This window comes from Mus pahari, chromosome 10 (assembly GCF_900095145.1).
Source record: "Mus pahari chromosome 10, PAHARI_EIJ_v1.1, whole genome shotgun sequence".
Taxonomy (NCBI): domain Eukaryota; kingdom Metazoa; phylum Chordata; class Mammalia; order Rodentia; family Muridae; genus Mus; species Mus pahari.
This window is the reverse complement of record NC_034599.1, coordinates 15,774,287-15,785,301: the sequence shown is the minus strand read 5'-3', so window position 1 is coordinate 15,785,301 and position 11,015 is coordinate 15,774,287. Positions and strand designations below refer to the sequence as shown.

The 11,015-nt window shown below is 36.8% G+C and overlaps 1 protein-coding gene across 3 annotated transcripts in view; it reads left to right on the top strand.

Moving 5' to 3' along the window:
* LOC110327214 (zinc finger protein 26) overlaps positions 1–9,366 on the top strand; it is a 28,392-nt gene extending 19,026 nt beyond the window's left edge. For all 3 annotated transcript variants that reach the window (XM_029543141.1, XM_029543142.1, XM_029543140.1), the window contains exons 7-10: positions 919–1,045; positions 2,016–2,099; positions 2,656–2,738; positions 3,609–9,366. In XM_029543141.1, coding sequence (XP_029399001.1) covers positions 919–1,045; positions 2,016–2,099; positions 2,656–2,738; positions 3,609–5,885 — 2,571 coding nt within the window. In that variant the 3' untranslated portion in view covers positions 5,886–9,366. The remainder of the gene's footprint in view (positions 1–918; positions 1,046–2,015; positions 2,100–2,655; positions 2,739–3,608) is intronic.
* Positions 9,367–11,015: the final 1,649 nt, after the last annotated feature.

Below are 11,015 nucleotides of genomic sequence, written 5' to 3'. Positions count from 1 at the left end.
AGTGAACAAGGAGGGTGCCTTCCTGCCAGATAGCTGTGGAGTTAGCCTGATAGCCCAGTTCCTGCATTCTTTTCCTTATCTTTATGGCCGGGCTTGTATTTAAGTGTCCAGCCCTGGGTCTTTGAATTTTTGAAACTTACTCTTTTAATTTTACATTTTTAAACTTTGAATTTATATAATTTTTCCTTTCAAGTTCAAGGAAAAGGATATTTTTTATTTTATGCACTTTGCCAAGATTGACTTTTTTTTTTTAAATTAGAAGTCATGGAGAGAACTGGGTTTTTCAGTAGAAGGAACAATCTCTTATCATATACTTCAGAAGATGAATATTAAGAGGATCCAAAATTAAAGTGAAACTGACCAAGGAGGCACATTTTCTCATGAGTAGACTTGCCCTCACAACAAAACAAAACAGCAAACCAAAATTCCTTGCCATGACTGAAATTTTTTTTTTCTAGTTGAATTGCTCCAGAAAGTCATGTGTCTTACATTTGTGAGGAATTCCCCTAAAGATCATCTCAGAATTTTAGTAACCATTGGTCTAAATTTCTGTCAGTGATTTTGTGTTCTGACAAATGGTAAAGATGAAAGTCTTCATTTTAAAACAAGTAAACTTATTTTTAATCACATAACAAGTTTGAAATATGTTTGGGAATGTGCCACAACATAGGGGGTACGATAGAGTTCCTTGTGTAGTAGGGTGATGTAAGTTTATTTGCAAGAGGTGCAGAAATTCATGAATATAGAAGGTCTATTAAGTGACTGTGGATAGAGAAATGCTCTAGGAGTATTGAGACCTGAGATAGATTATGGGGACCTTACTTACTCTCTTTTATAGGCAAGGATGTCACTTCCTCATTCTCCAGTGAGTATAGGTGCTGTTTACTTTGCTCAAGCTGGCATTTGTGTGATGTTTAGGATGCAGTGACCTTTGAAGATGTGGCTGTGGACTTTACCCAGGAAGAGTGGACTTCACTGGATCCAGTTCAGAGGAACCTCTACAGAGATGTGATGCTGGAGAACTACCAGAACCTGGCCACAGTAGGTAGGGCTGCCATCACTTGTTCTAGCTTCATAAGAGAACAGAAATACTGTTCTAGAATATGGTGTCAGTTCAGAGAGCATTGGGAAATAGCAGATGAAGTCCCTTAACATAATTTAATGCATCATGGTAGTTCTCAACTAAATGGTGGTTAGTAGTATCACTACTACTATGCTAATAATGTTATTTTGAGATTTTTTTCCTCTTTTTGATTTGTTTTGTTAATGAGGAAAGGTCTCATCCTATAGCTTAGGTTGGCTTCAAGCTCTCAGGAATTCTTCTATCAGTCTTCTGAGAGCTGGGATAACAGATGTGGGCTATCACACTTGGCTGTCATTCTTGCCAATCTTTATGAATCTGTTTCTGAAGATAGCTAGTGCTATCATTTTTTTCCCTATAAGAATGAAGACCCATGCTGGGCACATTTCAGTGTTGTAGGTGCTTATTTAGACACATGAGGCCTTGGTCTGTATTCCTTTAGGAATACAGTGCATTTTATTTTACATTTTTTAAAGCATAGAATTTTCATTATAAGGAATATGAATATTCCATGCCATTAATTATTTATTTATTGACAGTAGTGGTGATAATTTAGAACCTTGTACAGTCCAGGCAAGTGCTCCACTACTGAACCATATCCTTAGCCATTTTTTGGTTTCCTGAGATAGGTCTCACTCTAGTTCTATAGCCATGACTGTCTTGGAATTCTTGTTTTCTCTTGCCTCAGCCTTGTGAGTGTTGGGATTATATCTGTGCATAAACAGTCTTGGTCCTCCCTAGTGGTTCTTAAATTTGCATTTGTTTCTAAATTTGGATTTGATGGGTCATAGAAAGTTTCTAGTTACCAATAGCATAAATATTTGTATTCTGAGCTCTTTGTTAATAATTTTAAGTTTTTCTTGAGACATGTTTTCTATTATTGGCAAGTTTACATGAATCTTTTCCATTGATATATATCTGTCTCTGTGTCTAGGAGGTCAGATGTTTAAACCCAGCCTGATCTCTTGGTTGGAGCAAAAAGTAGAGTTGACAGTAATAGAGCAAGGGATTCTCCAAGGTTAGTATTTGTTGAAAACATTTCTTGTTGATGTCAAATTTTGTATGTTTGGAAATGTTTCGAGGGACCTGTTAAAAGACCATCTTCAATCTAAAGGCCAAGGTCTTAGAACCACAGTTTTCATAGAAAAGGCTAATGTAAAGCATCAGTTTATTGTTTTCTCTGTTTATTCTGTTTACTATGCCATTTAATTTTAATAGAAAGATCTGTAAATTATTATAGCTGTGATGCCATATCCTGTGCTTGTCAAATTTTAGATTTAGACAGTTGCTTTATTCTCTCTTAGTTTTGTTGTTTAATGTATTTTAATATGAAAAATACAAAACAAAACCACAAGTAAAGTTTTGGTCTGGAACTCAGTTTTATAGACCAGACTGGCTTAGAATTCAGAGAGGTCTGCTTGCCTCTGGCTCCTGAAGGTGTGCACCACCACGCCTGGCCAAATGAGATGGAGGTTTGGCTTTTTTAAAAAAAATGTGTGTGTGTGTGTGTGTGTATACACACATACTTACATACATACACTTTTTTGTTTGTTTATTTGTTTGTTTCCCTTTAGAATGGGAAATGCACCTTAAGACAAAAAGGACAGCACTTCAGCAGGATAGATTTTGGTCACATATGTCAAATGGGATGCAACTGGTAAGTTTCATAAGTTTACTTTTATGTTTATGGGTGCTTTGCCCACAGATACATCTGTGCACCATGTGCAGTTTTGGTGCCCTTGGAGAACAGACAGTGGCATCTGATTCCTTGGGACAGGAGTTACAGACAATTGTGAGCTGCAGTGTGGGTGCTTGGGAACTAACCTGGATCCTTTGGAGGAGCAGCAAATGCTTTTAACCCCAGAGCCATCTCTCCAGCACCAGGATATTTCTTTTTAAAGAAATATTTTTATTTGAGAATATCTCTTATAATGTATTTTGATAATAATCAACTCCTACTTCTCCTCCTAACTCCTCCAAGATCTCACCCTCCCCACCCTCCCAGACTCTACATCCTTTTATAGAATCAATTTGAATTTGTGCTAGCCAAATTATTTCTTGGTGGATGTAGAACCATCCACCGGAATGACCTACTAGGAGCCACACTCCTGGACTCAGAAGTTATCTGTTATCCGTAGTTTCTCAGTCAGGGGTTGGGGCACCAAGATCCTAATGTCTAAGGTCAGGGCAAATTAGGGATTTAATAATAAAAAACAGCTCCAAATGAAAGATTTGAGGCAATTAGCTGTCAACAGTAAGTAACTCTTTATTCTTTCCTTTTTCCATTACTCTTTTTTTTTTTTTTTTTTTTTTTTAATTCAGAGAGAGAGCCACACTACCACTCAAGGTAGCCTTTACTTGTGACACTTTTGCTTTAGCCTCCAGAATGCTGGGACAGTAGTAAGTCAGGATACTCAGCATAAAGTGATGCCCCAAATGTATTGTGAAGTTTAGTGCATCAGAATTCCACAGTTATCTTCCTGTACAAGCCTGATCTTCTAATCATCTTTTTACCCTTTATCTATAGGGAAGAGGACACAGTGGATGGGAACCTGGTGGTGACTCTGTTGAAGTTGGAACATTTTTTAGTGAAGATTCATGCCCTCAGACTCACAGTAGTACTTCAAATACAGAGAATACTTCTGCGTGTAATTTAGATGGAAAAGACTTTCTGCTATCCCTTAAAGAAACTTCTACTGAAGAGAACATTGTCCAGTTGAACCAGTGTGTAAAACCTTTGATTTTGACTCCAGATGTTTCCCAGAAAAAGTGCACTCCGGAAAAATCTGTTGAATGCAGTGACTGTGGGGAAGTTTTAGTTAATCAGTTAGAACTTCAGGCACATAGTTCTTCTCATAGTGAAAAGAATCTCCACAAATCAGAGGAGTGTGGACAAACTTTTACTCATCCTATAAGCCATGGTGGGCATGTGATTCCCACTGAAAAAAAATACTATGAATGTAAGAAATGTGAAAAATTTTTTACACATCCTGTGTACCTTAATATCCATATGCAAAGCCACACTGTGGAGAAACCCTATGACTGTAAGGAATGTGGGAAAGCCTTCAGTGAGCGCTCAAGCTTAATCGTGCATCTACGACAACACACTCGAGAGAAGTCTTACGAGTGTAAGGAATGTGGGAAAACCTTTATTCAACCCTCACGTCTTACAGAGCATATGAGAAGTCATACTGGAGAGAAGCCGTATCAGTGTGACCAGTGTGGGAATGCCTTTGCGTCTTCCTCTTACCTTACTACACATTTGAGAACTCATACTGGAGAGAAGCCCTTTGAGTGTAACATATGTGGGAAGGCATTCACACGTTCCTCCTACCTACTAGGTCACATACGAACTCACACAGGTGAAAAGCCCTATGAATGTAAAGTATGTGGGAAAGCGTTCAGTGGCCGTTCTTGGCTTACCATCCACTTACGAAAACATACTGGAGAGAGGCCCTATCCATGTACAGAATGTGAGAAAGCCTTCACCAGCTTTGCTCAACTAACTGAACATATAAAAACTCACACTGGTGAGAAGCCCTTCCGGTGTAAGGTATGTGCAAGGACCTTTAGAAATTCCTCATGCCTTAAGACTCACTTTCGAATTCACACTGGAATAAAACCATACAAATGTAATTACTGTGGGAAAGACTTCACTGCACGTTCAGGCCTTACTAAGCATGTACTAATTCACAATGGTGAGAAGCCCTATGAGTGTAAGGAATGTGGGAAAGCCTTCAGCACATCTTCCGGCCTTGTTGAACATATAAGAATTCATACAGGAGAGAAGCCCTTTGAATGTTATCAGTGTGGGAAAGCCTTGGCTCATTCCTCATCTCTTGTTGGACATTTAAGAACTCACACTGGAGAGAAACCCTTTGAGTGTAATCAGTGTGACAAAACATTTACACGATCTTCTTATCTTCGTATTCATATGCGAACCCACACCGGAGAGAAACCATATGAGTGTAAAGAGTGTGGGAAAACTTTTCCTGAGCGCTCATGCCTTACTAAACACATAAGAACACACACTGGTGAAAGGCCCTATGAATGTAAGGAGTGTGGCAAAGGCTTTATTAGCTTTGCTCAGCTTACTGTACACATAAAAACTCACAGTTCTGAGAGACCCTTTCAGTGTAAGGTATGCACAAAATCCTTTAGAAACTCTTCATCCCTCGAGACCCACTTCCGAATTCACACTGGAGTAAAACCCTATAAATGCAGTTACTGTGGGAAAGACTTCACTGCGCGTTCAGGTCTTACCATACATTTACGAAATCACACTGGGGAGAAGTCCTATGCATGCCAAGAATGTGGAAAAGCTTTTAGCACTTCCTCAGGCCTTATTGCACATATAAGAAGTCATAAAGGAGAGAAACCCTTTGAATGTGACCACTGTGGGAAAGCCTTTGCTTCTTCCTCTTATCTTAATGTGCATTTGAAAATTCACACTGGAGAAAAACCCTTTCAGTGTACAGTATGTGGGAAAACATTTACGTGTTCTTCTTACCTTCCAGTTCACATGCGAACTCACACTGGAGAGAAGCCTTTTCAGTGTATTATATGTGGAAAGTCATTTTTGTGGTCCTCGTACCTTCGAGTTCATATGCGAATTCACACTGGAGAGAAACCCTATGTATGTCAGTACTGTGGAAAAGCCTTTACAGAGCACTCAGGCCTTAATAAACATTTACGGAAACACACAGGAGAGAAACCATATGAATATAAGGAATGTGGGGAAAACTTCACTACTTCTGCTGATGCTAATGGACATGAAACTCCCCACTGGGGGGAGAACCTTTGAATGTAAGGGATTCAGAAAATTGTTTGATAGCCCTTGATCCATCATTTGCAATCAAAATTTATAGTCTATACAAGTCTTATTAATAAGCAATGTATAAAAACATTTGGTTGCTATGTGCTGTAAAAACAACTCATTCTGAGGATGCTCTGAGTTTAAGGATTGTGGGAGAAATCAAGATTTCATGATATATATATATATATATAAACTGAAGGTTTGTAATATAGGGAACAAAAACCTTTAGTGTTTCTATGAGTGTTGATGCAAGACATGTAGAAATGTTTCTTTGTTCACGTATGATCTCACAGTTGAGAAATGTCTTACTGAAGTTTGGGGAGTAACTTTTTACATTTGACAATATGTGGTGTTTACAAACTGAACACAAGCTACATTTCTGTAATAGGGGATTTGCTTCAGCGTCTTGGATGGCAACACTTGGATTTCTTGGGTGCTTCTATATGAACTTTGAATATTTCTTCATTTGTGTATTTTTATGACTTCAATTCCATTGTTGGTTTTCCTTTTTAAAATATTCCTGTTTGATGTTACTGGCACTGTTGTTTTTACCTAGTGTCTGTTATATGTCCCATGTCGGCATTGTGAACTAATGGACGCAAACTCCCGTCTCTTCATTACTTATTAGTTTATTTGTTGTGTCATGCACCCGTCCCTATGTTGTTGTTGTTTTTTTTCCCCTCTTTTTTTTTTTTTCTTTTTTGAGACAGTCTCACTTTCTGGCCTAGTATAATATGAAAGTTATGTAGCCTAGACCGGTCCCTAGCTCATGGCAGTCCAGGCCCAGCCTTCTGAGTGCATAGATTACAGGTGCAAACCACCATATCTGGCTCTTTCTACTGTCTTAAGTATATACTTCACTAGCACTGAAAAAAAAACCCATCATGTTTTACAATAGTGTTCAAGTACTTAACACAAGTAGGTTTGGATCTGACCAATCCAATCCCTTACTCTGAGTTCTAAGTCTTTGGTAGCCATTCCATTCTCTGCTTGGAGTTCAGCTTTTCTTTAGGTTGTGCTTCTTAGCTCATGCTGTATCTGTATTTATTTTTTATTTTTGTGACAGGGTCTTGCTATAGCTCAAACTGACCTCAAACTCACAACCTTTTTGCCTCAGACTTACTGCTAGAGTTATAGGCATGTGCCTTCATGCCTAGCTGGCATATATCAATCTACATAATGTTCTCAAGGTGGAACTGTGTTGTGGTCAGTTATTTTAAGACATTCAGTTATCCTTTGGTCTCTATGGATAGTTAGTTTCTATACCTTGCTTGTTAGTATTGCTACATAGTAAGTGTAGCTATCTCTTTAAATTCATGACCATATGTTCTCAGATACAGTCCCAAAAGTGAGTTTGTTATTGTAATGATAGATATGTCAGTGTGTATGTAACAAATGCCAATTTATATTCCCAATGATGTGCCTAGTCTTTTTATTGCTTATCTTCTTACTTTTTTCTTCATGTATGCCATTTAAAAATGTGAGATGGTATCTTCAGTTTGATTTGCAGTTTTCTAGTACACCTTTTGTATATCTTTGCTAAAATACTGATTTCAGTTATTTATCAATTTTTAAATCAAGATATGTGTATTTTGCTGTGAAGTTACCTGAGTTACCATGTTTTTAGACATAGACCCATTGTAATATATATGGTTTACAGATATTTTTTGGCTGTGTACATGCTTTCTCAGTTTTATTTTTTATTGCTTTGCAGAATCTTTAGTTTGGTATGGCCTTAATTTTTTATTTTTGCTTTTAATACCCATGATTTTCATGTCAGCTCTAAAATTCTTTGCTGGTGTGTCTGGAAGCATTCTTGGAGTTTCATTATGTTGCAGTTTTAGATTTTACTTTCAGGGTTTTATTTATTTGTGGTAACCTCACTATGAAATCCAAGATAGCATAGAACTCACTGTGTAGAGCAGGCTGGCCTTAAACTTGGAGCAGTATTTCTTCCCCAGGCGTTTTGAGTGCTGAGATTTTGGGTTTGAGCCAGCCTATCCAACTTAACTATATTTCTTTTACTATTATTTAATTTTCTTTTCTTTTTAAATCCCCCCTAAGTTTATATATGTGCATACTGTTTTTGTTTCAGTATACTGTTACTGTTTCTGTTTTGGTGCTAGGAATTGAATTTGTGGCCTCAAGGATGCTAGGCAGGTACTCTACCATTAAGCTATAGTTCTAACTTCATTGTTGAAATTATATGGACCATATAAAGGGCTTTTTTGTTTCATTTGTTTGTTTTTTAGATAATACCTTTATAATGTAGAGCTTGAAACACAGAGATCTACCTGTCTGCCTCCCAGAGTGCTAGAATTAAAGTTATGTGCCCTTATACCTGGCATTGATTATATGTTTATTTGTAAACAATTTATGTTGTTTGTATCAGTATTATACTGCTTGATTTCTGCCTATATACTGGTTTTGTTTGTTTTTGTTGTTCTTTCTTAAGACAAGGTTTCCTGGAGCTTAGACTGCCTTTGAAATTAACTAAATGATCAAGAATGACCTAATGACCTTGGACTTTTGATCTTCTTGCCTTTATCTCCTAGTATGATTCTAGGCATACACCACCATACTTTGCACGCTCAGTGCTTATCAAACTTCATACTAAGTGGACATCTCTAGCCCTGTAATACATTGTTAAGCCTAGAATTTTTGTTTTTATTTAAGTCCTTTTGGGCTTAATTGAAAGGTTTTGGTTTCTTATGTTTTTTTTTTTTTGTTTGTTTGTTTTGTTTTTAAGCCTGTGTGGGGGAAATGCCATTAATGCAGTGGTAATCTACAAAGTACTTTGGGTAGGATGGACATTGTAACAATGTTAATTCTCTCAATGTGTGGCATACCTTGCAAATTGTTTATAGTCTTATTCATGTAGTTTATATTTTTCCTGTTTAATTTTGTTCTCTATCATTTTATGTAGTTTTATATGTTATATAATACTTTCCTTTTTAAATTTGTAGTATGTAGACACTGTTAACTTGAAAAATCTTATGTTTTATGAGTTTTTATAATTTTTCTCATGGATGCTCTGTTAACCTGAAACAAGTTTACTTTTCTTATTTGGGTGACTTTTCTTACCCTAATTGCTCCAGCTAGGCTTTTCCCAGTATTTCCTGAGTAAAAGAAGGAAAGGGAGATACGTAAACCTGTCCTTGATAAGTTTGAGCTTTGTAACTGAATGAAAACTGAATTTGTTCTTCATGTGCTGTCACGATGAAATACATTTCTGTCTAATTTATTGACTTAACCATCAGTTGATATCCTATGGTGTTACATGATCCTGTACATTTCCTATAATATGGACTTTTCTTTCATTTTGTTCATTCAGTATAGCATAAATCGTCTTTGCATCCCATTTATAAATCAATCTTGATCACAGTTTGTATGGTCCTTTCAAAAGTTACATTGTGAAGTGACCAGGAGATTGAAATTGTCTTAATAAATAATAATTTTTATTATTTGACATTGAGATAGGGTCTTGCTGTGTAGTCCAGGCTTGGCCTTGAACTCACTGTGTAGCTCAAACTGACATCAAACTAATGATCCTACAGCATTAACCTCTTATGTATTGTAGCTCCAGTAATGGCCCACTATGCTTGACTGATAATGTTTAGAAAGACATCTCTGTGCTGCCAATAAGTGACTCACTTCATTTTTTAGGGCATAGATAGACCAAAAAAGAGGTAGGATGGTTACTTCATTGCAGTGGTGTAATGATTGTAAAGATATTCTAGAAATAGAATACTTAAGTGTGGAAAGCAAATATTATTGTATGTAGAGAGAAATAGCATGATGGAGTATAAAACTATTTTAGCACTCTTTTTGACAATAAATTGAGATTAACATTGAGTCTTAAAATAACTAAGGGAATTGTACTTGAACTAGACTTGAGACCAAGTGGATCTAATAATTTTATTTGAAACATTCTACATAAAAGCCAGAGAGTACTTTGTATTTGATTTCACATGGTACAGTATAAGAAATCTTGCTGGGTGTGGTGGCGCACGCCTTTAATCCCAGCACTTGGGAGTCATAGGCAGGCGAATTTCTGAGTTCAAGGCCAGCCTGGTCTACAGAGTGAGTTCCAGGACAGCCAGGACTAATACAGAGAAACCCTGTCTTGAAAAACCAAACCAAACCAAACAAACAAACAAAAAACTTGCAGTAGACTTATCAAGCTTTATTTTAAAAATAATTCTTAGACAGAATTGAGTTTATTTAGTTTTTGAGAGAGGGTCTTGTAGAATTCACATACCTCTAGATTACAATTCTGAAAGATAAAAAAATCTACATTATATTAATATAGTTAGAATTGGCACTAATTTTTTCTAATAAACCTAGATCCAAACTAAACATATCTCCCATCTGACACAGTTATTTTTGTATAGTACAGTTTTTATTTGGGTTTGGGGTATACAACATGACATGTTGGGGACATAACTCAGGAATTGGCTTTCTCCTTCCATCTTTTGGGTCCTGGGAATTGAATTTAGGTGGTTGAACTTGGAGGTAAGTACCTTTACCTGCTGAGCCAACTTACTGGTCTACATAGAAAATGCCACATTGACATTTTCAGATGAGTATATAATGTACTTGGTTTATTATTAGATACATCTTTAGCTTGTGTTGTCTTCTTTTGATCTCCTGCCCCTAAAGCCCATATCTTCTCTACTTCCATGTCTTAAAAACAGTTTTTTTCTGTACATGATAGAAAATACAGTTATTTTGCACTCTGGATCTGACTTATTTTGCTTAGTAAGCTTTTTGGTTCCATCACTTTACCTACAAATTACCTAGTTTTTGTCTTTATGACTGAATAAAACACCATTCTGTATGTCATTTTTTCATTTTATTATCATGTGTGTGTGTGTGTGTGTGTGTGTGTTTTCCCCATGTGTAGGGGTGCCCAAAGGGGCTAGAAGAGGTTATTGGCTCTCTTAGAGCTGTAATTATAGGTTCTGAGCCAACCAACAATGGTGTTGGGAACTCCCAACTCTGACCAAAGGACGGGTCATTTAAACAAAAACTAAATAGAGACACAGTAAAACTAACAGAAGTTATGAACTAAATGGATCTAACAGATCTCTACAGAACATTTCACCCCCAAACAAA